At 40.6% G+C, this 27,332-nt stretch overlaps 1 protein-coding gene and 1 non-coding gene across 14 annotated transcripts in view; one reads left to right on the forward strand and one right to left on the reverse strand.

Annotated features, from left to right (window-relative positions):
• BPTF (bromodomain PHD finger transcription factor) overlaps positions 1 to 27,332 on the reverse strand; it is a 147,262-nt gene that overhangs the window by 10,488 nt on the left and 109,442 nt on the right. For 7 of the 13 annotated variants that reach the window (XM_047831678.1, XM_047831677.1, XM_047831676.1 and 4 more), the window contains 13 exons: positions 26,917 to 27,163; positions 26,393 to 26,554; positions 26,024 to 26,175; positions 25,010 to 25,118; positions 18,996 to 19,213; positions 15,900 to 16,122; positions 14,306 to 15,222; positions 12,628 to 12,710; positions 12,088 to 12,313; positions 5,298 to 5,632; positions 2,271 to 2,444; positions 1,331 to 1,523; positions 411 to 495 (listed from right to left, as the gene is read on the reverse strand). In XM_047831678.1, coding sequence (XP_047687634.1) covers positions 411 to 495; positions 1,331 to 1,523; positions 2,271 to 2,444; positions 5,298 to 5,632; positions 12,088 to 12,313; positions 12,628 to 12,710; positions 14,306 to 15,222; positions 15,900 to 16,122; positions 18,996 to 19,213; positions 25,010 to 25,118; positions 26,024 to 26,175; positions 26,393 to 26,554; positions 26,917 to 27,163 — 3,124 coding nt within the window. The remainder of the gene's footprint in view (positions 1 to 410; positions 496 to 1,330; positions 1,524 to 2,270; positions 2,445 to 5,297; positions 5,633 to 12,087; positions 12,314 to 12,627; positions 12,711 to 14,305; positions 15,223 to 15,899; positions 16,123 to 18,995; positions 19,214 to 25,009; positions 25,119 to 26,023; positions 26,176 to 26,392; positions 26,555 to 26,916; positions 27,164 to 27,332) is intronic. The other 6 variants (XM_047831681.1, XM_047831679.1, XM_047831680.1 and 3 more) reach the window with 5 other exon arrangements.
• TRNAK-CUU (transfer RNA lysine (anticodon CUU)) lies at positions 7,133 to 7,205 on the forward strand. Its single transcript has one exon. It is a non-coding gene; the product is annotated as a tRNA-Lys (tRNA).

A 27,332-nucleotide genomic window follows, 5' to 3' on the forward strand; every position in this document is an offset into this window, starting at 1 on the left:
CACAGAGTGTGAGATCATGACCTGAGCCCAAGTCAGATGCTCAACCAACTGAGTCACCCAGGCACCCCTCACTCATCTTTTATATGGCTGTAGGATGCTCTGCTTCCATATCACTGATTCAGCTATTCCTCTATGACGGCCACTGATGTCATTTCTGGTATTTCTGGGATTGACAACGGTACTGTGGTGAACAACATACTTGTGCCCATGTAAATCCTAATAAATGAAATTGCTGGGTCCAAGGGAATGCAGATTTAAACTTAATACACACTCCTAGTACATCCCACAAGTTACCACACCAATTTATTCTTCCACCAGCCTTGCTCAACGTTATCGTCACGACGTATCACGCGTGACAGATAACTGCGGAAACTTCTGAAAAAAACTCCATATTCAACTCAAGTACCTACCCATAGGTTCCTTAATAACACCGTAATAATCTGGTGCGTCATTAGGATCCACTGGCTCAAGGAAAGGCCAGGCCATCTTATGGGCCTGTGATGGGAGGAGAGAACATCATTATTGTCAGGTCATTTAAGTTTCCCATTTGAATTGCTTTATCAATCAACCCTTAAGCCCCAAAAGTCAGTTTCAACCTGATAGATGAGATTATTTATAATGTAAACGTGAGTAGAGTTTTGCCCTACTTACAAATCATCTCGGGTGAGCATACTCTGTATTAACGGTTCTCAAAGGGTTGGTCTGAGGACCTCAACTGTGGGGCTGGGGCACTAGCTTAGAAGACAAGAAGTCTATACTCTCATTCCTACATGACAACCTGCCACCTGTAAAACTGGGGTGGAACAGTCACCATTGCGGACTAATGAGGTGTCAGACATGCTAATAAATAACTTCACCCACATATTGAGACCACTGTTGTCTTTTTAGTTCTTTTTTTTTTTTAAGATTTTATTTTTAAGTAATCTCTACACCTAATGCAGGGCTCGAACGCACAACCCCAAGGTCAAGAGTCGTACGCTCTTTCAACTGAGCCAGCCAGGTGCCCCCTCACTAGAATCTAATCGAACTGTTTTTCAATCTATGGTAGTGAGGAAAACTTTTCTTTAAAAATTACATTTAGGTTAAAAAAGTGAGTCGTTTTAAATACGAGTGTCAGATAAACACCATTCGAGCTAATGTGTGGATACGGTTAACCTGCTCGTGATATCGGCATGTGAAGGACTGAAGTCTGGAGTACCTCACTAGACTGGCTGGAGGTCAGTAAACGATCACAGATTCTGAGACTGGAACATTCAAACCCCAGAAATGGCTCCAGAGTCAACGCTGGCTGATTTCAGCTGCAGACAACGCACACACGGCGTCTTCTTACCTGTAAAGAACGCAGCACCCTTTTCAAACCCTCGTAATCTTTCTCCGTTAGCGGCGTGAGCACTGTCATGGCATCCTCGGTTGACTGGCACTGTGGACAGACATACTCGTCAATGAGCTCTGCCTCACTCTGCAAGATGCCCACGCAGCGCCCATGGTACCAGTTCTGACACCGATCACAGCCAATATAAAATCTGCAAGATCCGAAATGGAAATGTGAGTTCAAAACAGATGGGATCACGTTACTTACATCTACCTTAAAAAGTAAAACATGCACCTGAAAAGATTCTAACTCTGGGTATAAAATAGTTTTAGTATCACAATTGTTTTAATACTTCTGAAGACTGACATTCAAATGTGTTAATTTAGTACTTCTGATGTTAACAAAGCACTAAAAGCTTATTAAGAACACTGTGTAATATTGGAGAATATGAAGAAAAACGTAAAACATTTGATTGACTTTAAAGCTCAAAACAAAATAAAGCCAAAAATCTTTCAACTAGTACCGTATCAAATGGGAAGCTGATACTGGCCACCCAACTGGGAGCTCAAAATCCTGTAAGCTAATAACAGAGTCTCAGAGCTTTTACCCAAATTAGTGTTTTTTTCTAACCTACAATAATGCACCATTTCAAACACTGATAAAATCCAAACAAGCAGGCTGTTTTCATCTCATTCGTTTCTGTTACATATTGAAGAATCAAGTCTACCATTAAACCGTATTTTTTCCCAATGCATCTCAAACATTCGCTATGAAGCAACACAAATTTTGAAGGGGAGGTAAAGAGAGAAAAAGAGAAAAAAAATTGGAAAGGAATTTGTAATGTAAGTGTATAATATATGCAGAAAAATATCTTGCTTTTTATTAAAATAAATAAGTAACCAGTCAGAGCAATTTGGCTTCCTAAATTATTAAATATGATGCTCTTATCAGAACTCACTGTGACTCATCATAAGGTGTTCTGCAGATACAGTACAATTCCTCACTGCTGCCCTCTTGTGCCCGTTTACAATCATTACAGATGTACACATCCATTTTCTTAGCCTCCTTTTCTGTGATGCCAACACATTCTCCATGATACCAGTTAGTACAAAGATCACAGCCAATATAGAACCTAAAAGTATTCACAATGAAAATGACAATGTAATTGTCATTTTGAGCTGCATGATACTTAAACCTGTCTTCCCTGTCCTGATTCACTTTCTTACAGGATAACTTTCTGCAATGAGTCAGCTAAACATCCTGAATCCAACCATTCTACCCCTGGCAAACTACAGCATCTGACACTGTATCAAGCGTGGAAACATAAAATCACTCACATCAATTTCAACAAATACACTGTTTGGTGAAATATGGGTCTTTAAAAACATACTGGAATTGGAAAAAATAAACAACACACTGATGGTAATGTCTCCCTCTTAATGAATGTGTGTAAAACTGTAACAGGCACAAAAACCAAAGCCGAAGAATCAAAGACTTACATCTGTCAAACCTATGCCACAGAAGCCATTTCAAATTCAGGGCTATTTCTTAGATAGGTTTGAAAATGTATCTCACGATTTAAATTTGAGAACAAAGCAAAGCGCAAACACCAAGCAGAAGTTACACTACGAGGAACATGCAGGTCAGCCAGGTGCAAAAGATAAATGGTCAAAATATGGCATGAAGAAGACAACTAAGAGAGGTACATGTAGTGACTCACTTTCTACTAAGTTTTCTAAAGAAACACTGGAATTTAACCCAATGGTAACAGATTATGATGTGGGCCAGTTTTTCAGTTAATGTAACGTATGTGACAGTGTGGAGAGTGACCAGGTTAACTAACTGGAAAGGAACTGCTTCGATCCAAAACAGGGGGTACCCGGCGTGGACAGTGATACAGGATAGGTATCCAAAACAGCAAGAGGTTCCACAGTACTTGGCACGGTGGGGGTGTCGGAGTGTGTGACTGAGGGTAATCGCATTCAGCCAGGCCTCCAGGCTTTTGTAACAGAAGACCCCAAAGGATGGAACGAATGAAAAGCACCTCTATGGTAAACACAGAGTGCATTTAAAAGCGTTGACAGGAGCTGTGTAGGAACGCCATGTAAAAATCATAGCAGGAATCCGCGTGAATCATAAGGACCCGGACTGGCCTTGCTGACACGGTTCCACCAAAGTATTTCTTGGCGGATTCCCCTGGAGCGATGGAAGCAGTCCTCAAACTTCAAACTAACCTTCCAAACGAACGTAAAGGAATAACGTATGGTTGTGTGGTTCATCCTACTCCCATTAATTTTTTTCTTTTGAATTAAGACTCCTCCAGGACTTTTGCTGCCACGGGTGGGGGGTTGGGCCTTCCAGGTGTTTTGTATGTTGCCTTCACGAGATGGTGGGCTATGTGTTCTGGAAGTAAGCTCAGGACTTGAATTTCAAGTTTTAGGCATTCTCACTGGCTCTCCAAACCAACCTAGTTTGGTACAAGAGATTATAAAATACTCCTAAAAACCAGTAACTCATCCCAACTAGAACAGGGAGTGAATGAACCTGGTATACTGATATTTTAATAACACCCAACTAAAAATATGAAATATCCACAAAATAATGAGGCAATCTCAGTAGAAGGAGCACATACTTTCATGCAACTGAAGTATGACAAAGATGTTGGTGTGTGAAATGAATTTCTGTGATGTGGATGTTTTAAATAAGCCACATTTGTCTAATTACTTAAATAAGTTCCATACACAGATCTTTGTGTAAAGAAAGTAAATCATGTTCTGCTTTATTCTGTAAATCATTATTATTTTGCTTAAAGGGAGGCAACTTATATTAGAACTAAGGGGGAAAAATCAGTTAAAAGGGCTCCACCTTTCACATGATATACAATTTCCAAGAGAGACAATGAAAAGGGAAGATGCCTAAGCTGACGTGTCTAATTCACCACATAGCTAAATCTACCAACAAAACGGTGTGACCTAGAACTTGCACGTTATAATTTTAAATAGCAAGCACGAAGGCAGCTCCAATGTTGTAACTTAAAACCTCACTGAAGAGATCACAATTTTATTCTATAAATTGGTTAGGCATCCACTTAAGGTAGATATTAAGCATTGCTACTTCTAAAGAATCATATATTTTTAGCATGATCAAACATTTTGGTCCTGCAAAAAATATCGTACTTCATCTTGGCTTTAGAAAGCTGGCCTAAGTTTAAATGCTCAAAAGGAAAGCTGGACAATGGGGTGAATGATAAGGATAACAAATGAAACTGCATTAATGGATTAGTGTTTCTAAAATCTTGTATGTATATCACCAAATACAAGTCACAACAGTCAAAAAAAGCTTCCAGCTGCCATGCTTATTGTCACATTTTTGAGGGTCATTATTAAGGACTGAGTGAAAACACTCCTTGTATTTTTCTGGCTTTTGTCCCCAGTAAGAAAGTGGGAACTTTGACAAAAATAATATTAAGTTTCAGTACCCCAATACAAAAACCACAGAATTGCTTAAAATTAAACAATAAAAAACCAAAACTACTCGAACTTGAAACCTTGTACACCATTCGTATTCAGATAGTCTCTAAGATGTGATGTTATCGTAAGGTTGTGAACACATTCCAGAAAGGATGCTCTCAACTTTGGGCAGCGATAGTAACACACCTCCTTCTCCCGACAGCATTACCGATTGGTTTGGAGTTAATCCAGAGAGAAGAGGAGAAAGCAAAAGAGCAACAGAAAGCTTGTTTTTGACAGAAAAGAATACGATGAAGAACAAACACGGATCATGAACACGTAAAATACAAAAGTCTTACTCTTCTAGTGTCATGTTTAAGAACATCAGATGCAAGACCACAGAGAAAACGTTATTATCCCCACTTTCAACTACTTTCATTGACATGGCTACCAATACACTCCTTTTCTTCACAACTGGAAATTTAACAGCTAAGCTTTTAAGAAAATAAACTAAAGCTCAAAAAAGATGTACTCACTTAGATTCATCGTAAGGCGTTTTACAGATACAGTAAAGCTTTGTGTCCTTCTTAGTTTCCTTTGAGGTAGTAGAGATCATTTTCTTCTTCTTGGACTTGGAGCTCGAGTCTCTTTCCTCTTCTCGCTTCCTCTTCTGGGAAGCGGCAGGCAGCGTGGCCGTGGCCGTGGCCGTGGCCGTGGCCAGGGGGCCCGTGTGCTGTGGGGGAGGCGGAGGCGGGGGTGAAGGCGGAGGGGCCGGAGGCGCAGGCGGCGCTGCGGGGGAGGGAGCCGCTACCGCTGTGGCCTGCACCATGTCTTTTTCTTTCTTAATCCTCAGGTCTCTCTTGAGCTCTTCCTGTTGTCAATTAAAGACAATACAAAGCTGTCATCGAACTCACGTACATGTCGGACTCAGCCAGAGGACTCTGCGTTCCCTCTCTTCTCACCTCCCCTCCCCTTGTTGGAGTGGCTCCAAGGTCAGCCTCATGTGAGGGGGTTTGTAATTTTAGCGTCATCCTCACTATACTCTGAACCCAGTCAAAACAACGAGAAGTATAAAGCGAAGATTACAGAACAACTCGAGATCTGCCAGCCTCTTCAAAGGACACCTGCAGAAAGATGATCCAGTTGCTGAAAACAACGTGCCCCGGTTATTTCTGTTGTTGCTCAGAATGGGGTTACAAGTGTCTTCACCCACTAGCTAGCTGCTTTCTGGCGGCTCACCGTCTGTGTCCTTATAAAAATTTCTTTTTAACGTTTATTTATTTTTTTGAGACAGGGAGAGACAGGGCATGAACGGGGGAGGGTCAGAGAGAGAGGGAGACACAGAATCCGAAACAGGCTCCGGGCTCCGAGCTGTCGGCACAGAGCCTGATGCGGGGCTCGAACTCACAGACCGTGAGATCGTGACCTGAGCCGAAGTCAGACGCTCAACTGAGCCACCCAGGCGCCCCCATCTGTGTCCTTATAAACTGAACATGATTCTTAAAATTTGGCCTGACCAGCCACAAGTTGAAAGAGAGACAGATTTGTCTAATTTATTAGGCTCCTAGGTCTAGAATTTAAAAACGCAGGAAGAGCTATTTTATCAACACACACTCTGATATAAAGTAAAACCCTTACTTCTCTTCACGTGAAATACTTTACAGATACACGTGTTACCTAGTGCTACAACTTATTCTTAGAAATGATGATTATTTCTCTGGAAAAGGCCATTGCCATTGGCATCCATGAACAAACCTGCTGTAAATAAATCACTGCTATGACCAAGCTTTTTTTTTTAAATTTGTTTATTATTTATTTTGAGATAAGAGAGCACGAGCAGGGGAAGGGCAGAGAGACAGGGAGAGAGAGAATCCGAAGCAGGCTCCATGCTGTCAGCACAGAGCCTGATGTGCGTGCGGCTCGAACTCATGAACTATGAGATCATGACCTGAGCTGAAATCAAGAGTCAGATGCTTAACCGACTGTTAAGCATGGTAAGATCTTTTGAATATCACAATAAAAAATTTTTTTACAGTAATTTCTACACCCAACATGCGGCTCGAACTTATGACCCTGGGATCAAAAGTCGCATGTTCCAATGACTGAGCCAGCCAGGCGCCCTGTAAACATCACAAAAATTCTAACAAATAAACCTGAATGGTCCTGGTTTAATGAATCTTATTTTCTCTATTTAGCATCTAGATGGTCCGGTAAGTGAGAAGGTAAGCTGCATGACTATTCAGCAGCCCTCCTCAATGTAAAAAGTCTAAACCTTGAGTGTCATTTTCCTAATTCATATGATGCGTTTATAACGTAGTGAAATGGATTTTAGTAAAATCAAGATGATCAAGATGGTTTGGTGGGGTGGGGTGCCTGGCTGGCTCATTTGGTAGAGCATGAGACTCTTGATCTCAGGGTCATGAGTTCAAACCTCACATTAGGCAGAGATCACTTAAAAAACCCAAAGATGGTAAGTTGGGTGTACACTCGATCCCCCCTTCAAGAACACACCAATGACAGTAAACTATAAAACAGAGAAAAATTGAAAAGATAGAGCCATGTTTGAGTAAAATAAATGTCTCTATGAAATGGAAACACAATACTGAACAGGGCTAAACATGCAGGTCCGGTGGACTCCAGGTTCAGAGGTAGGAGGAGGTGGCCCAACAACAACCGGTCTCTGCAGGGAGAAAGGGACTCAACATGCTGCATGGGGGGGGGGGGGGGGGTGTCACGAGAACAGGCTCCCTGCTTGATGTGGGGCTGGCTGCTCTACACTGGGCTTCCAGGGAGGAAACAGAACTCCTCTCACTTAAGTGCCAAATGCAAATCAAATGAAAACATGTGATGTGAAAAAAGGCAAAGTCAATAACTGAATCTGAATTAATTCCAAATGAAATCAATTTTATAGAACAATTTGACCCAAAACTTCATAATATGTAGGTTTGAGATGTTCAAAGAACTAAATGAAGGTTTAATTTCTATTAAGAAATGGTAAGAAATTACTTTATCAATAAGAGAAGCAGAGAGGGTTGGAGGAAAGATAAAAAGGTGGAACACAGGACATTTTTAGGGCAGTGGAACTATTCTGTCTGTAACTTTGGTTTGACATTACACATTTGTCAAACTCCTAGGACCGTGTAACACAAAGAGTGAAACAATGTAAACCGTGGACTTTAGTTAATAGCAATGTACTACCTGGCTCATCAACTGTAACAAATGGCCACACTGATACAAGATGTTAATAATAAACGTGTGTGTGTGTGTGTGTGTGTGTGTGTGTGTGTGTGTGTGTGTGTTTTGAAGGGGGGTGAGTATACAAGAACTTTCCTGTATAATTTTTCTGTAAATTTCAAACTCTAAAAAACAGTCTATTTAACAAAAAAGAGAGACAAGCAGAAATCATACAAGAATAAAGATATAAACAGGCGCCTGGGTGGCTCATTTGGTTAAGCATCTGACTTCAGCTCAGGTCATGACCCCATGATTCATGGGTTCAAGCCCCGCATTGAGCTCTGTGCTGGCAGCTCAGAGCCTGGAGCCTGCTTCGGATTCTGCGTCTCCCTCTCTCTCTCTGCCCCACCTCCACTTGCGCTCTGTCTCTTTGTGTCTCTCAAAAATGAATAAACATTAAAAAATTTTTTTTAAAGTATAATAAATTTTCTTACTCATTAGATTATGTAATATACGGTTAAGAACACCATCCTGTATAATAGAATATTTACAGAAGCGCTGTTTTTTAAATGGCTGCACACTGTAATGAGTACAGAGACATATTCCGTATGTGTTGTCTCTAGTGTGATTCTGTTTTTGTATAAATTGAGTTTACATATGGATACATACATTAAAAATAATGTAAGTTATATTCTAAAATTATTTAACAACAGTCATCTCTGGGGGGTGCAATGACTTATAAATTTTTTTAATGTTTATTTTTGAGAGAGAAAAAGACAGAGTGCAAGTGGGGGAGGGGGAGAGAGAGAGAGAGAGAGAGAGAGAGAGAGAGAGAGAGAGAGAGACACAGAATCCAAAGGAGGCTCCAGGCTCTGAGCTATCAGCACAGAGCGTGATGCAGGGCTCGAACTCATGGACCATGAGATCATGACCAGAGCCAAAGTTGGATGCTTAACTGACTGAGCCACCCAGGTGCCCCAACTTACAGAATTTTTAAATGTTTATTTACTTATTTTTGAAAGAGAGAGCGAGAGAGAGAGTGAGAGAGAGAGAGAGAGAGAGAGAAAACGAATGGGGGAGGGGCACAGAAAGAGGGATAGAGTGGAGCCCGAGACAGGGTGAAACTCACCAAGTATGAGATCACAGCCTGAGCCAAAATCAAGAGTTGGACGCCCAACTGACTGAGCCATCCAGAATCCCTGACTTAGATTATTTTCATTTGTTGGCCAAGCTAATTGTTTTCAAAGACATCTGACTGTACAAGTCCAATTTATTTATTTATATGTAAAGAATACAGATTATAAATAAATCCCCATTCTGTGCAGAAGATGGAGTAGGAATAGCATATGACACACATTAGATGTTAAATACCAGCTGCATGAATTGAATGGATAAGTCACATTTATATCCTATTCCGCAAGCTGAATTTTTCATTCAAACTTTTCTCATGGAGAATTTTCCCCAAGGAATTAAAAACAAAAAGTACCAATTCTGCACTCACCATTTTGTTACAATGGCAGTCCATTGTGTGGACACCCAAATGCATTTAATCCAGTGGTTCCCAACTGAGGTACCTCTAGAGAGTATTTGAGAATGTAGGTGGAGGGGCAAGGCCATTTTTTGGGTTGCAGGTGACACTATCATTTAGTAAATGCTTTGGTTCTTACAGTGTGTAAAAAAAACTGACCTATGGAAAGGGCCTAAAGTCCTTCTGTTGAGAAATACCGATTACTGTGTGGATTTCAGGATGATTCCAGACTTTTATTATTATTATTATTAACATTAATTATGTCCTTGCTTATAAATCTTGCCTAATTGTTTCTTAGAAGAATTTCTAGAAGTGAAATTATGGATCAGAATATCCACATTTTAAAGAATTTTCATACACTGATGCAATGTTCTCTAGAAATACATATTTTCTCTAAAACGACAGTCTTTTCATTTCATTCCTTGGTATTTAGGTTGACTATCTTTTTGTACATTTATTGGTGTTTGGCATTTTTTAATTTGAAAATTGTGTGTCTCACACATTATTAGAGTGTTTCTTTTTTTTAATTTCAGCTTTATTGAGGTATCCCTGATAAAACTACAAGATATATTTACAGTATACATTGCAGTGACAGGATTTCCCCTCATCTAGTTAACTAATGTTCATCTTTTTCTGTTTTTATGTTCTCCTTTTTCTTACTGACTTAAAGAGCTCTTTAAATTTTAGAAATACTAATTCTGTCATAAATATGATAAAATGTTTTTTTTGTTTGCTATCTGTTTTTTAATATTGTTTATTGTATTTTCTTTATTCCAACAAAAAATTTTTTCTTCTGTCTTCAAATCTGTCTTTTTCCTTTGAAGCATTTGAGATCTGTAATGCGCGGGAGTGGTTTTCCCTACTCCAAGATTACAAAGATGACAGGCCTGTTTTCTTCTATTATTTTTGTGGTTTCCTTTTTTACATTAAAATTTTTGATCTGAAATGTATCTTTAAAAAAAACCTTCCCTACTTAAAACTTAAAATTTACTCACTTATTTTGAGAGAGAGAACACACACAAGTGAGAGAGAATCAGAGAGAAAGAGAGAGACAGAATCCCAAGCAGGCTCCACACTGACAGAATGGAGCCCAATGCAGCTCGAACTCACAAACCGTGAGATCATGATCTGAGCTGAAACCAAGAGTCGGATGCTTAACCAACTGAGTCACCCAGGGGCCCTGAAATGTATCTCACACACAAAAAAATTTTTTTAAATGTTTATTTATTTTTGAGAGAGAGAGACAGAGACAGAGACAGAGACAGAGAGTGAGAAGGGCAAGGGCAGAGAGAGGGAGACACAGAATCTGAAGCAGGCTCCAGGCTCTGAGCTGTTGGCACAGAGCCCGATGTGGGGCTCAAACCCATGCACTGCAAGATCATGACCTGAGCCGAAGTTGGACGCTTAACTGACTGAGCCACCCAGGTGCCCCTGCTATGAAATGTACCTTAATTTAAGGTGAAAGGGAATATTTGCTACTAAGAATTGGCTTTTGTTTATTGCCCTTTGACAACGGTTGTAGTCTCATTTATCTAGTGAGTGACTACCTCACTGAATCCTCTCATAAAATTTAGGGTGGGGCTGTTGATATAATATTATACATTATGATATTATATATACAATATAATATAATATTGTATCATATACAATAAACATTTTACCTTCTTTTTTTTCTTGACTTAATACACTATCTAGAAATTTCAGGAGGTAATAAATAATAATGGTGGTTTTCGGCACTGTCATCTGGTTTTTGACTTTAGTGGGAAGGTCTCTTAATGTCTCAGAGTTGTGGAACCATTGGTTGCTGGGCTGATCAATTTAAAAAAAAATACTTCTCATCTTTTTAAAATATACAAGGCACATTTAGGTATGCTTTAGAGAGCCTACTTCTAAGAAGCTGTTCAAATATGCATGAATAGATGTCTTCTTTCATTTTTAAATAACCCCAAGCAAGCAGAGGGTTAGCAATGCCTACAGGATCAATTACAAGACAAGAAAATACGGGGTCTTATTTAATGGGTGCTCTTCTTCTTCTCCTTTTTTTTTTTTTTAAGTTTATTTATTTATTTTGAGAGAGAGAGAGAGAGAGAGAATCCCAAACAGGTTCCACACACTGTCAGCGCAGAGCCCAATGTGGGGCTTGAACCCATGAACCATGGGATCACGACCCGAGCCAAAACCCATTGTTGGATGCTTAACTGACTAAGCCACCCAGATGCCGCTTATTTAATGGGCACTCTATTTTTCATTCTTCCGACACTGTTTTGTAGTTCTTGGTCTACCTTTCTCATGAAACTTGGCTTCTGATAACTTTTGGCGAGACTATGTCACAGAGAATAAACGCTATCCCCAAGAAGGTGCTCAAAATGTTTTTCTTTAAATCAATAGACTGACCTCTCTTAGAGTGGTTACTTGAGCGATTACTAGACGCCTTCAGATATAAAAGCTCTGTCGTGTTTGAAAAGACATGTGTCCCGCTGCTTTTAGTTTATGCACAAAAATGTTAAGTTCTAGAAACTAGCTGAAATGTAAAGTGTAACCAAAGAGGCAAGGGAAAAAAAAAAAAAAAGAATATAATGACATGCTAAACACTGGCCATGGAAGGAAAGGAAATCCCTTCTTACCTGCACTTGAATTTGTAGGTCTTTGTCCAGGAGCGCTCTCTTTTTTAGTATTTCCGCTTTGAGTTGTTCTTTGTGTTTGAAGAGCAGCGCGGAGAGCTTGGTGGCATTCTGCTTGCTACGTTTCTGTTCCACACTCTCTTCGCGCTTCCGTTTTTTTGCTGCCTGTTTTTCTTCTTTATCTATCTTATCCAAAATATACTTCATCACCTGGTTACAGACAATCATTCTGGAGAGAAATACACAATCCATGTAATGCTGGGCATGTCATTCTGAAAAGCTCAAGACATCATTTTTCTATGTCTCTACGGCTGATACACAAACTTTCTGTGACCGGAAAGCTTCAAAGAGTGATTCAGACCAGTTACGAGCACCCAGTATTGCCAAGTATCCACGTTTAATGAACTTCAGCCGAGATAAAAAAACCAAAACAAACCAACAAAAAAACTTAAACTCAGACGTCCTGTCCGTGTACATGCTAAAGAGGAAAGGCTGACGTACAATGAGACCCTGTGTTGCTGGGTTATAAACGTGTCTTCCTACCTTTGATTCTCTTCTCTTTCAGCTGGAGTCATGGTCTTTTTCTGCTTTAAATGTTCTATTACAGCATTATGCTTCATCACCACCTTCAGGACAGAACAAAATCCCAAAGTGCATATTTTATAATGACTACATGTTGGTATACAGATTAACAGCAGAAATCTGAGCACATGTATGTTTTCCAAAGAAAACTGTAAGAGTTTTATGTCAGAACATAAACAGAATTAGAGCTGCAATATGGCCTGAGTGCTTACCGTGTACTGGGCACTGTGCTACGTAAGCAGCACCTGACATTACCTCAATTATTCCTCATAACGACACCGAAAGGGATAATCTTATAAATGAGATTCTGAAGCATGAAAAAAATTAACTCACTTGTTTGACACGAAAAAAGGAATAGAAGCTGTAATTTTCACCTGGCTATCACGCCGCAACAGCCATTTTTGTTAACATTATGCTCTCTTCCTAGGTATTAATTTCTCCTCCCCGTCCCACTTTGCACAGAGATTAGGATAAAGACAGATATTGTAGTAATTCTAAGTTTACAGACTACACGGTACTAAAAGCTGGGTAATGATGCATTTGAACACACATAGGGCATCGATTTATAAGAAAATTACCACACGCCTTTAAAATCCCTTTGTTGTTTAAAAAGCACTTCTAACGACGTTGCATTAGAATCATCAAACGTGCTAGGAGACAGGATCTCAATTAATCCAACCACTGCAAAGGAATGTCGCTCATACGGCGTGACAGAGGTGCTGACTGCTGCTACAATGGCAATCACGTTCCAAATATCCGTGTACCAAATCAACGTGTTGTACACCTTAAATTTATACACTGCTGTGTGTCAAACATATCCCAATAAAAAATAAAATGCAAAGCGTTTCTATACACATGACCTCATTTAATCGTTACAATAGTCTCACGTGGCTGTCAAGAGAGGGAGTATTAACGAGGATGCGGAGCTCAGGGCAGAGAGGACAGTGTCGTGGACTGCGAATGGGAGACCCAGGAACTGAACGCAAGTCTCATGACTTGGGAACACTGGAAATCCACACTCAACCTCCTGACTAATGCTGAGTGGTGCACGCTGTTGACGCAAAGAAAGTTCCCCTCAGCAACGCTTCAGGATCTTGTACATGTGACTTCATTTTAAGTAGAGTAATTCCGACTCCTCTAAATTGCCTTACTTCACTAAGATGCTATCGTAGGATGCCACTTTTTATTTGAGCTATGGGATAGAAGAATCTCCACCTCTAACAAAGGTGTGGTTAGAAACGCAAATGAGTTTCAATCGTCTGTAATGTGTCCCTCACGCAAACTAAGGAGTGACAACTGCAAATAACTTCAGAGCGCTTCCGATGCCTGAGCGGCTGTAAGCTTAGTTGACCTTCAAGTCCTATATCAATGGTGCGGAAACTCCTAACTCCATCCTTCCCACCTTAGTTCTCCCCCAGTACAGGCAGTTTTTCTAATAAGCACTGATTGTCACATCCAGGAAGAGTTCCAAGCCATGGCAGTCATTCAGTGTTTTTTCGTCAATCCAGTGCTGCTTTCTAAATAGAACCGTCAATGACTTTTGTCTCCTGTAGGAAACCTGATACAACCAACACTAGGTCTACTGCACAGCACAATCATTCAAGCTACTGAACATGCTGCTTTTACTTAATAACTTTACCTGTTTCTGAATGATTTCACTTTGATTAGAAGCTTGGAGAGTGTGTTCCCGCTTAATTTCTATCTGTTGCTGCTTCTTCTTTTGCTGCTGATCCCTGAGTTGCTGAACCCTTTGCAACTGCTCTTGCACACTGGCTGCCTGCACTGTAACCACATTCTGAATGTGGTGAGTCTGCACAGGACTGCTTTGCTGAATTTGAATAGGTAACTGGAGTTTGATTTGCTGGGGCACACCACCTTGCTGAGCCTGTATCTGAGCCACAACCTGCGACTGGATCTGAGAGAGAACCTGGACTTGTTGTTGCAGCTGGGGCACAGCAATGACTTGGGGCTGCGGCTGCTGTATCTGTAGCTGAGGACGGGATGGGGATGAAACAGTAACTTGGTTTAACGTCTGTCCTGATGAAAGAGTTTGAGTTGGAGACTGTACCTGGGGTTGTGATTGTGGCTGGCCCTGGGAAGGTGTCTGAAGAGATGTATGTGGTTGAATTGGAATCGGTTGTGAGGTTGTAGTCTGAACCTGGGATTGCTGTCCGGGAGACACTTGGGATGGAGTCGATGGACGTATTCGAGTCTGTGGTGGACTTTGGACGCGAGCAGGAGACTGTCCTTGGACATTACTTTGAGGCTGACACTGTACTGCGACTTGGGGTTTGGATGACTGTGCTTGGGCGGGTTGTGCTTCAGAAGGGACATGGGATGCAACAGTTGTTGGGGTCTGAGCTTCAGGCTGAGTCTGCACTTCAGGCTGAGCTGGGGACGGGGGCTGGGTTTGGGGCTGGGGCTGAGCTGAAGGCTGAGCAGTCTGTGGCTGGGCTTCTGGAGGACTCACACTTGATGACTGAGCTGGTGGCAAGGTTTTGGCTTGTGGCACCTGTGTTGGGGGTGATAATTTACTCTGTCTTTGTTCACCTGTACCTGTGAAAAAGAAAGACCAAATGTTTCTATGACTCTACAACACAGAACCTTGGTTAAAGAAGAATCTGCAGGGGATTTCCTAAAGGTGCGAATTCTGAATTTCTGTATAGAAGACTGACACCTTAGACATTCCAGAGACACTCCAGAGACACATTTGAGTTAGGACTCTCCTAACCGGGGAGCCAGGCCCTGTCTCTAGAAATCAGCCAGGACTTCTGGGACAGGCTGACGTTAAACCCTCATTGTTTTCCTGGGGAGTGGTGAGGGCAGCCGGCAGTGGGAGGCTAACACAGTGGTTCTGGACCTGCAGCTAAGTGCAGGCCATGAGCCGGATACATCAACCTTCCCCGACATTACCTGCGTAATCCATTGGTGCCCCCGAGGCACCATGACTCCAGTGGTGCCCACAAGGCTGGGCAAGACACAAGTGTGGGCCCAGTTACCATGATACCCACTGTTTTTGACCCCCCGCCCCAATTTTCTGTATCTTTTATGGGGTGATGGAGGTGACAGGGAACCTGTAGGAACAAGAGATGCTGTGAGGTTGACCGGACAGCTCTTAGGCTCACTGGCTTCAGGCATATCTTCCCCAAGATAAACACTGGGCCTCCTTTCCCTCTGTCAGCCCAGCAACTTGTGCAACGACAAGCGGCACGTGTGCTAACCCCAAGTTCTACCTGCTGCCGTAGTGGAAACGGTGGTGGTGGTGCTGCTGGCTGCTGTGGCTGTTGTGGCCAAAGGTGTGAAGAGGAACCGCTGGACAGTACCGTTTGGCATGGCCGCTTGCATCAGCTGCTGTCCTGGGCCCGGGAGTATAGTCACCCCTTGAGGTATCAACTGCAACTGTCCAGTCGTTTGACCTTGTCCTTGAATTACTACTGTCAAACCTTGATTGCCGCCCTATGGAAAACAAAGGACAACGGGTAAACAGTGTTCAAAGCATCAGTCTTTAAGTGTACCACTTTTACGTTGGAAAGATCCTTTTGACGTAATGAAACTACGTATCTGAAGGTCTAGAGAACGGCATCGAAAGGAATTCAGATAAGCTAAAGTAACAATATTTATTTGGAAAGACTGATGTTGTTTAACGGAGAAAATATGAACTAATGGCCCAGAGTTCCAGTCCAAGCTCTCCAAATGGACAGCCAGGTATCTGTCTACAAGTAACACTACTCCTCCAGATCTAAATTTCCCTACTATCTACAAAATAAGGGCACTGAAGTGAATGACTAATGTCTCCACAAAATTCTGATTTTAAACCATCTTATATTCGTATTATTTTGTAATTTTCAAAGCATCTTTGTATATACTGTCTCGCTGGATTCTCACAATGGACTTGTGACTTCGTGGAGTGGGGAGAGAAAATATTACTATAATCTTATCACCAATTAAGAAACTCAAGGTTAGAAAGTTCAAGTCACTTGCCCAAAGCTAGAGATGAACTTAAAGGTGAGAAAAAATGAGGAACCCAGGTCTCCTGGTTTCACTTTTTCAGTATGTACCAGATTACCTATGGTGTGTGTCTGTGTGCACTGAAGGAGAAAAAGCTTAGGGTTTCGACAAGTCGTGGGTCGCTGGGCACAGGGTCGCTAATGCCCAGGTAGTTACCAAAATGGGGACCAGGAACTAAGAACTCTGTATGTACTGCCACTTCTGTCCAGGACCTGTTAATCCAGGAAAATTAACTACTAGGGACACGGCGGAGTTAGAAATCAAAGTAAAACAACCCACCCCAAATTCTCAACAGCCCAGGCTGACGCCACCAAGTTCATATACTAATGCACATATACTTTACTCACGAGTCCCTCGTTTACTCTTGCACATTCGAAAATGCATAAAACACCAAGTATAGTTTAAAAAATAATTATAAAGTAAACATCTATAAAATCAGCACTCAGGTCGTCGTCACCAGTATCCAAGAAGTCCCTGCTGAGATCTGCTCTGATCTGCGTTCCCTTCCTTTCCTCTGGAGGTAACCACTGTTCTCACTGTTACAGTATCATCACACTTCTTCATAGTGCGACTGCTTAAGTACAGACCTTTCTGGGGTTACAGGTTCACAACTTCAAGAATGCCATCCGTGAAAAACATGATGAGAATGAAGCTTCTCTTGACGGACAATGCAGCAGCCCTGTATCCTTATACAGCACAGCTGGTTTTGCCCGTTTCTGAATTTTGTGCAAATGGAATCATAATGTAAGTTTCATACTTGCTCCCTCACAGAACTTGTGGTTCTGTGTGGCCACGGTTTTTCATTTTCATTACCGTAAAACTACAACACAATTTATCGAACTGACAGTAGACAGACTTTTGGGCTGTTCTTACTTTTCTACTCTGGTGAACCATGCTGCTATGAAGACTCATGTTCATTATCCTGGTGCTCACGTGAACAAGAACTTCGTTAGGGAATACGGGAGAACTCCTGGACCAGAGGTATGCATATCCTCAACTTTGCCAGGTCACGCCTGGAGTCGTCCAAACGGCTAAACCAATTTATACTACCGCGGTTGCACATGGAAGTGTATTTTGTTTCACGTCTTTGCCAGCTCTTCATCTTGACCAACATTTCAATTTATACCAACCTCTTATGTACACGGTTCTCATATCCATTTCCCTCGTTACCAATAGAGTTCAGTAGTTTTTTTGATTTTGGATATTTAGATTTCTTCTCTCCTCGTCAAGTTCGTATGCCCCAACTTTTTTTTTTTTTTTTTTTTTTTTTTTACTGAGCTTTGCTCTTTTGCCTTATTTTTAGTAATTCTTCATGTGTTTTGGATAACAGTCTGTGTTTGTGTTACTTTTTATAATGTCTGATGAACTGAAGTTCTTATTTTTAATGGGGTTGAATTTATAAATCTTTTCCTTTATGGTTAGTGTTTTTTGTGTGTAAGTAAGAAAGCCTTTCTTTCTTATCCTAAGGTTATGAAGGTGTTCTTCTCTCTAATCTTCTGAAAGTATTATACTCTTACCTTTCACAGGTAGGACTTTTATCCTCCTGGAAAGGAGTTGGGGAGTGAGGTAGTGGCCCAGTTTCACAGTTTTCCGTATAAATTCAATTGTCCCAGCACCATTTACTGGAAAGTCTGTTCCCTTCTCAATGGCTTGTAATGACATCTCTATCATGGAACAAGTGTTCACACAGGCATGGGTCACTTTTTGCATTCTCTGCTGCGCTCTTCATCTATCTGTCCTAGTTGTCTGCACCTTTCTGTACTAATGAGTGAGGCATTACCATAAATATTTTGATATCAGGTCATCATACAGGGCAAAGCCTCCTGTTCGTCAACAGTTTTATAACTATTCCTTCTCCTTTGCACTTCCATTTTAAATTTTTAAAAAATCAGCCTGTCAGTTTCCATAAGAAAATCTCCTTGATTTTTAAAGGAACTGCATTCAACCCACTGATTACTACTAGAAGAACTGAGAACAGTTGAATCTTGCAAGGAAGCAGCTGATGTACTCAAGTCTTATTTTTCCAATGGAAATTGGTCAACTAATAATGTTTTGGTACTTAAGAGGATTATCCATCTGGCTGTTTTAGCTCACAGTCTAAGGGCTCTAGATGACTGAAACTGATTATATCTCGCCTTTAAGAAGTATTTTTGACTCTACAAAGCAGCCATTTCTTCAAAAAGTACATTTTAATCTTCTGAGAGTAAGTACCTGTTTTTAAACTTACTGCAAGAATAAAACGGATCACCTCGAGAGTTAACTAAGTGGAATTACAAATGAAGACTGGAAAAAGAGAGTTACCATGAAATGCCATTACTTACGTGGCCCTGTGTTAACTGAGTGAGTTGAGCCATGGTGAGCTTCACCTGTCCCTGTTGGGGACGAGGGGCCGGGGAGGGTGAAGGCTGCAGATTTGCACTGGATGTTCCCGAAGTTAATCCTTTCTGTCCTGGTGCTGAGGAAACTGCATTAGGGGTAGAGATCGCAGTGGAAACGGGTTGCCCTCTAATGATCTGGGTCACCACTTGCTGAGGGGCACCTACACAAACAGCAAAACGTTATGAATGCTTATATGCCCCCAGGCAGTCAACGCGTCAGGTGAAGGCACTCTTCTCAGTTTTCGAAAAGACTTATGTGATGCCGTCAGCCCAAGGATGTGCTCAGACATATATCCACGCCCACAGTCCCACCTGGTTGCCAGTGAAGCTACTCTCGCTCAGCTCACACAGCCATTCCCCAGTTCCTGCTATCTGCAGGAGACTGAAAAAACAATATTCTTCCTGGGAGGCCAAAGCTAAAATGACAAGAGGGAAGACTGAAGGAAGAAATATATATCTAATAAGCCATTTTATAAGGCTGCCTTTCCTGAGGAATATTTAAAATAAGATGACAATCTAATATATGATGACTTCATATGACTTTTAAACATAACAGGACTATTCTGAACCAACCACGTTTATGAATGAGCTCTTCCTACAGCTTTTCACCAGTTTGGGAGAACCACGGGGTCAAGATCACTATATCCTTAATATTAGGGCAAAACATTCAAAGAATGCATCCATAGTTCATTGCTTAAGAAACATCTACTGGATGAATGAATTTTAATTAGGATGGCTCAACAGTCTTCTAAAAACTTTAATTCTCATTTAACTTGCTGAAACTGGAGGAAAAGACAGGTGGAATCCGCTGCCCCCTGCCGTGGAACAGTTGCTGAGAGTAATGAGCTGGCAGCTAATTTTACATTCATAATGTCCTAATTCATTATTAATTAGTGAATCACATCACATTTATGATGTTTTACATTCACCTTCTGTCTTTTGTCCCATAGGTGAATACACAGGTATTTCTGTATGTATTTCTTTTAATGAACGGTGTTTAATATCCTTGCCTATGTATAACACTGAATGTCTTCTGTTATTCAAAATACCTTCCCCTTTATCTTTTAATAAATAACGCTACGGTAAAATCCCTGTTCATAAATTTTTATGCACTTCTAGTTCTTTCCTTAAAATAAACTCCTCTCAGTATTACTGCGTTTCTAGTAGGAACACAGTACCAAACTGAATTTTAGATAGGTTATCCCAACTCACACTCTCACCATTACTGAGATTCTATTTCACTGGACCCCTGGCAACCCTATGTACTATCGGTAAAGTACACTATTCCAGCAACCAGAAACGGTCTGATAGTATCATGGTATCTGAATTTCTTCAATTACCATAGAGGGTCAGCATTTAAATCCCTGTCAAGTCATGATGCTTCATTTGTGAGCTCTCTCTCCACACTCCTTCTCATTTCTCTATGTTTCCTACTTATTTATAGTTGATTTTTAGAGATTAAAGATATAAATTATAACTATATATTTTTCCTACTTAAAAAAAAATTTTTTTTGATGTTTATTTATTTTGAGAGAGTGAGAGTGGGCAAGCAGGGGAGGGGCAGAGAGAGAGAGGGAGACACAGAATCCGAAGCTGGCTCCAGGCTCTGAGCCAACAGCACAGAGCCCGACGCAGGGCTCGAACCCACGAACCGTAAGATCATGACCTGAGCTGAAGTTGGACGCTTAACCGACTGAGCCACCCCAGTACCCCTATTTTTCCTACTTTGCATTCTGCCTTTTGTTTCTTTTTAACAAAGTTGTGTGTGTCTGTTTTCTTTATTGTAGCTTTAGTTATTGCTTTTAAAATTTTCCTGCATTCTCTAATCAGATCTATCCTCCCAAGTAAGTGCTTAGTTACGATATATGTTGGCAGACGTCTAGCCAGCCCCCTCCCCCACAAAAATATAAACTGATTATTCTAGGATCATTTACTATAAGTACTGTCTTTCTTTCTTGATTCAAAATGACAATTTTATCACACTGCAAATTCTCACATATAATGCCTCTTTAAGTGAGTCTATTGGTTTAGTTTCCTTTGGTGACCAGTGCTGATCCTGGTCGTGTATCATATGTTCTAACAACCAGCAGCGTATGTTTTCCATCATTACGCTTTCTTCTACAACTTTTCTCCGTTATTCTCTCCCATTTATTAACATGAACCAAAAAACAAAGTACATCATGTGAAGTCAAGTGCTTTAATTTGAGAACTTCTGGACCCCACATTATGTCCCTGTACTGCAGTTTGAGGAACAATGCATGAAAAATTACTTTACTTGATTCCCCTGGTACTGATATGATGTTATCATAAACACAAATGGATTAAAGGGTTGGTAACGATCATACGATGGTCATTCGGATGATCCCCAACACGTACATGGTTGTACGTGTTCTTAATATGAAATTTATTGTCAAACTGGTTTCCCATAAAACACCCAGTGCTCATCCCAACAGGTGCCCTCCTCAATGCCCATCACCCACTTTCCCCTCCCTCCCACCCCTCATCAACCCAACAACATGTACATGTTAATTTGTTTTGAGATAATGACCAAAATGCAAATTCAAATATTAAAAAATTGTTATGGGGCGCCTGGGTGGCTCAGTCGGTTGAGCATCCGACTTCAGCCCAGGTCATGATCCCACGCTTCGGGAGTTTGAGCCCTATGTCGGGCTCTGTGCTGACAACTCTGAGCCGGGAGCCTGTTTCGGATTCTGTGTGTCTCTCTCTCTGCCCCTCCCCTGCTTGTACTCTGTCTCTCTGTCTCCCAGAAATAGATAAACATTTTTTTTTTTTTAATTTTAAAAATTGTATCACATCCAGGGAGTCTGTGGATTCCATTTTGGGAAAGGCTAGTGTGGTGGGAGGAACAGGATAAGCCGATCGATCGGACCACAATCAGAGGTACGCTACACACATCCACCCCTCCTCCACCTCTCTGGCCACGATTCCTAGAATTCCTCCTCATCTCCACTGGGCCTCACCAGACCCACTGGCCATCTGGCTTTTCCTTGACACACAAGACACACTCGTGTAATTATGGATTTACGGACTCACATATGCAAGTCAAACACATAACTGAAGCTACAGAAGGCAAAAGGGAGCAAAAGGCAAAAGGGAACAAACGGCTCTGTACATCTTGCGATCACCCAATTTTTTGTTTTGTAAGTTTCTTATCATTTGTCATCTGTAATTGTTTTTCTCCTTTACATTAGTTTTACTGTTCCCTTTAGTTACCTGACAGCTAGTTTTGAACAATAACAGATACTGAATTTTACCAATTGTTGCTGCAGCATTAAGTGAAATAATGAATCATACTTTCTTTTCTGGAGTAAGTCCTGTTTAGGCTTTAGAAAACTGACTTTAAAAAAAACCAAAACAATGGCACGTGGTTGGCTCAGTTGGTTAAGCATCTCTCGATTTCAGCTCAGGCCATGACCTCACAGTTTGTGAGTTCAGGCCCCACATCGGGCTCTACACTGGCAATGCGGGGCATGCTTGGGACTCTCTCTCTCTCCCTCCGTCTCCCCCCCACCCAAATGCATAAATAAAATTTAAAAACAAAAACAAAACAATACTTTTTATTTCATTTTAGAACTGTGCTAAAATTGCAAACTGAACGGAAAAGATTTCATCTTTTCTGCCCCCTATTCCCTGTAACTACTTCTTATAAGAAAGAAATTGCTTCCTAATCACTTCAAAGAATTTTACCATAAAACCAGGGTCTAGAATTCTTTTTTGTAGGAAATCCTCTAGCAACTTTGCAGATTTCTTTCCTTGAGATGAGTCATTGAGACTTGAAATTTATAAGCCTATATACACTTCTGCTTCATTATTCAAACATATTTAGTTCCTGAATATGGATAGTGAAAATTCTCCAAGGTCTTTGTTTTTTTTTAAGTTTATTTAGTGTGAGAGAGAAAGAGACAGCACGAGTAGGGGAGGAGCACAGAGAGAGGGAGAGAATTTCAAGCAGGCTTTGTGCTGTCAGCACAGAGCCCAATATGTGGGCTTAAACCCACGGACCAGGAGATCATGACCTGAGCTGAAATCAAGAGTGAGATGCTTAACCGACTGAGCCACCCAGGTACCCCTCTCCAAAGTCTTATTAGAAGGATAATTCTACTTGATTAAAAAAAGTTCATTCTATTTTTATAGCACTTTTTCTCATTCCTAATTCTGTAAACCAGCATTTTGTTCCCCTTTCTCAAGATTAGACTTGCAAAAGAAAGGTTTATTTTAATAACATGTGCCCTTTTCCATTTTCTTTTCCTCTTCTTCTTTCTTTAAAGATTTTATTAATCTCTACACCCAAAGTGGGACTTGAACTCACAAACCCCAAGTCAAGAGTCGCATGCTCTACCAAATGAGCCAGCCAGGCACCTTGCCCTTTTCTATTTCCTAATTATTACTTGTATTTTATTTTACTTCCTCCTGTTTTCTTTCAAGACTTATTTTATATATTTTTCTAAATACTGATTAAGACTTAAGCATATACTGGGGTGGCTCAGTCGGTTAAGTGTCCAACTTCAACTCAGGTCACGATCTTGCAGTTTGTGAGTTCGAGCCCTGCGTCGGGCTCTGTGCTAACAGCTCAGAGCCTGGAGCTTGCTTTTGGATTTGGATTCTGTGTCTTCCTCTCTCTGCCCCCTCCCCTGCTCACACATGCGCTCTCTCTCTCTCTCTCTCTCTCTCAAAAATGAATAAACGTTAAAAAAAAATTTTTTTTAAAGACTTAAGAATATGGGTTTTAGTCTGTTTTGTCCTCCAATGTATTTTAATTGCCTAGGGTAGGTGCTCAAGTATTTATTGAATAAATTTGCCTCTGAGTTTAGCTTTGGCAGCATGACTTAGGGGCTACTTAATGTGCTTGAAACTATACATTTGATGTTTCCTTCACCTAAAAGTTACTTATAAAAACACCCGTTTTTAAATTTCCAAGCAAGTAAAAATTAGCAGAATAAGTTATTAACTTCTTGCTTTACTTTGAAGAATGTGGCCTATACACCTTCTACTGTTTGGAAAGAATTCATCAGGTTTTACTATGACTCATTATGTGACCATTTTGGTACAAACAGCCCATAAATATTTAAAACCAATGTGCATTCCTGAAGGTTGAACAGTTGACATGCAGCCTGTTTCTCGTCTACAACGCTCCTGCTAATCCCTCCTTCATATCAAATAGTTTTTGCTTTATACACTCCAATGTGATCTTATTTGGTTCTTAAAGTTCCCAAATTACACCTTCGTTGCAAGTTTTTATCTTTGAGACAATGTGAAAATCACAGACTTCTACTCTGCTCAATATTATTAGTAGGGTAATCCTTATCTTCTGCCCCCAAACCTCATCCCCCTTTCTTTCTTTCTTTTTTTGGTCTTTGCCCATCTTATTATTGTGTACCTTTTGTAGTAATTCAACTTTAGGTATGTTTCTCATAAATGTACAGTTGGGATTTTCTGTTCAATCTTTTAGCGTTCAGCTTTCAATATGGCAGTTTTAACTTATTCACATTAACCAAAGGCTGACACTGTCTCTGTAATCTTTTTTTTACGCTTTCCATTTAAATGCTTCTTAGCTGTTTCCTTGATTTTATCTCCGTCTTTTGCCAAACAGACTGTTGTCTTTCCTCATTTTCTTTATTCCAATGACTTGAATTAGTATATATTCCATCTACTAGAGGTTTTTAAAACATTTTTATTAAGCAAACTTGGATCTATTTTCTCTCATCGGCACAGCCAGAGATGAAATAACATCTATGAATGTACTCCACAATGGATTAGAAATTTAGTATGCTTTGAATACTCATTCACAATGCAGAGTAGTAACCACTATATGATCACAGCCGAAGTTTTCATCCAAATTAGTGTTTTCTAGTATGTAAAGTAGCCAATACAGAGTATTATAGATTTCCCAGACTGGACGTTTAGATGTAAAATGAAAATGCTGGAGGGACGAATACCTGGCTGTACCATCACGGGTGTTCGAATAATCGCCTTTCCTAGTGTTGACTGTTGGAGTGGTGTTCTAATCACCGTCATACCAGGGCGGATCTGAGGCCCTGTGATTACCTATAAATGACACAAAGGAGAATGAATTAAAATGCTTTTAAAAGACTAAAAAAGCATGATGGACTTAGAACACAGTCTTTAAACATCCTACGTTGATAATTACATCTACAGAAATGACAAAGGCTCTTGGGCATTACATTTTAAATTATATTAAGCATCAGAATAATGATGGAATTCTGAGGGAAGAAAATTTAATCCAAATGAGATCATACAAATTCTTTGTCACTGATATCAAGTACAGCCTACAGACCAGAAGGAAGGCACAAGGCTCAGTGAAGCTCTGTCCTATAATCACCGTAGTTGTTCAGAGAAAAATGTTGGGTCGTGTTCTCCCTGAGGTCCAACACATATCTGTCACCCACAGCATACGAGATCGGAAACCAAATGTCCTTTCACAGTTTTAGAGGAGAGACTACAGAGCATATTGTTTTCAGTTTTACAGTTACGTCCAGAACATTTTCAAGTCTGCAAAACTTGAAACCTTTTCCACGATACCAGAGCCAAGGAAATGATGTATCTAATACGTGTGCATGTCGGCCGATAACCAACGAGCTCTAATGCCACAGATTCTATTTTTCATTCCACTTCTCAGTTGCATACCAAGTTTCCCTCGGGGCTCCAATGCTGTCTGCTGTTTTATATGAAGGAATTTTCTCTACAGAATCCTAGAAAGCATTTCTTCTGATTCATAAACTAATATGCTATTATGCTGAAAATTAACATTTCATATATCATTTATGCTTAGATATATAACAGATTTTTTAAAAAGTCAGTACCTTGGCATAGATGAGTAAAAGGTAAAGGAAGATGAGGAGCTAAATTAATCCTGGAAGGGGCCATTCTAAAAACTTCAACTTGATGTGGTTAACGCTTTAAAACAAAAGAAGTCTGTAAAGAATTCTTACTTGTGAAGTGCTTGTGGTTGCTCCAGAGCCTGAGGTATTGGGCCTAATTGTGACTGTTGCTGTCCTGGGCTGGAATGAAGTAAAGGTCTGCTGGCTTGTACCTGTACTTGATGGAATGATACCCAGGACTTTCTGCTGTACTTGAACAACGCCTTAAAAAAAGATGAAGAAGTCATTAGCAACTGCCCCTTTCATAACAAGCATCAGGTGTCACTGGGTTTCTGAGGAGAAACTACGTGTGGCAGGGTTTTATAGTGGGCTACATAGAATGTGAGGTCCAAGGACTGAAATCAGTGAAAAGGAAATGAAAAATAATGGCAACAGTATGATCTGGCAAATGTGAATTAAAACTCTTCACATTTCCCTTACCTCCTTGTGTTGCTGGCACATTTACAGCGACAATCTTGCTGTTTGCAGGAAGTGGCAGTTTGGTAATTACTTTTCCTGCCATAGTGACTGGATTGCCTGTAATTTGGAACGTCTGACCTGTGCTGGCAATGGTTGTAGCAGATGTGGCAGCTGTGCTGGTGGCTAATGGGGTATAAGACATTTAATAAGCTTTAGATTTAAAATAACCAGCAACGTAGTGACTTCTAGGAAGGGCACCAAGGCATGAAATGTGGCTCATTCTTGTCTTTTTAAGAAAAACATTCCTCTCCACTCAAAGTAAGTGAACTATGTAAATGTTGAGAGGGAAATAATGGAAGAGAGGAGTTTCGCTCATGTCATATCATGAATATTATCTGTAACAAACCAACTGTGGCAGCTTGATTGCTCAATCAGCTGCAGGAAGAAAACAATTCTCTAAAGAAATGTTTCATCTCAGTCGGTAAACGATCGAAATTTCTCTTTCCTGAACGAAAGCAATCTTTTCTTTAAGAACGGTCGTGTACCTGAGTTTGACTGGCCTTGCTTAACCCACGTAGCGAAGGTCTGATGGAAGTTCTTGTTTTGCTGGAATGTCACTGTCGCTGGAGATCCAACTTTGGTAGTTAGTACCATTTTAGTTCCGGTTGTAACGGAGCCACTTATGGGGGCCACCATCACTTTCGGCGCTGGGGAGATGGTACTAGTCGTACTGTTCGTTGGGGAAGTGGTGGAAGCTGCAATTGCTGTAGGCTTCTGCTGTTCCAATCGTTTCTAGAAAAGTCAGGGAGAGAAAACATGAACCGAAACAGTTCCAAATAAAAACAATACCATTCTGCAAGAAGTCCACCCACTATTTCTCCAAATCTAAGAAACTGTACCAAATTTCTCAAATATTTTATTTCTGAACCTATGTATTTAAATTTGCCCTTCAATTTAATTT

Source organism: Prionailurus viverrinus, chromosome E1, assembly GCF_022837055.1.
Source record: "Prionailurus viverrinus isolate Anna chromosome E1, UM_Priviv_1.0, whole genome shotgun sequence".
NCBI classification, from domain to species: Eukaryota; Metazoa; Chordata; class Mammalia; order Carnivora; family Felidae; genus Prionailurus; species Prionailurus viverrinus.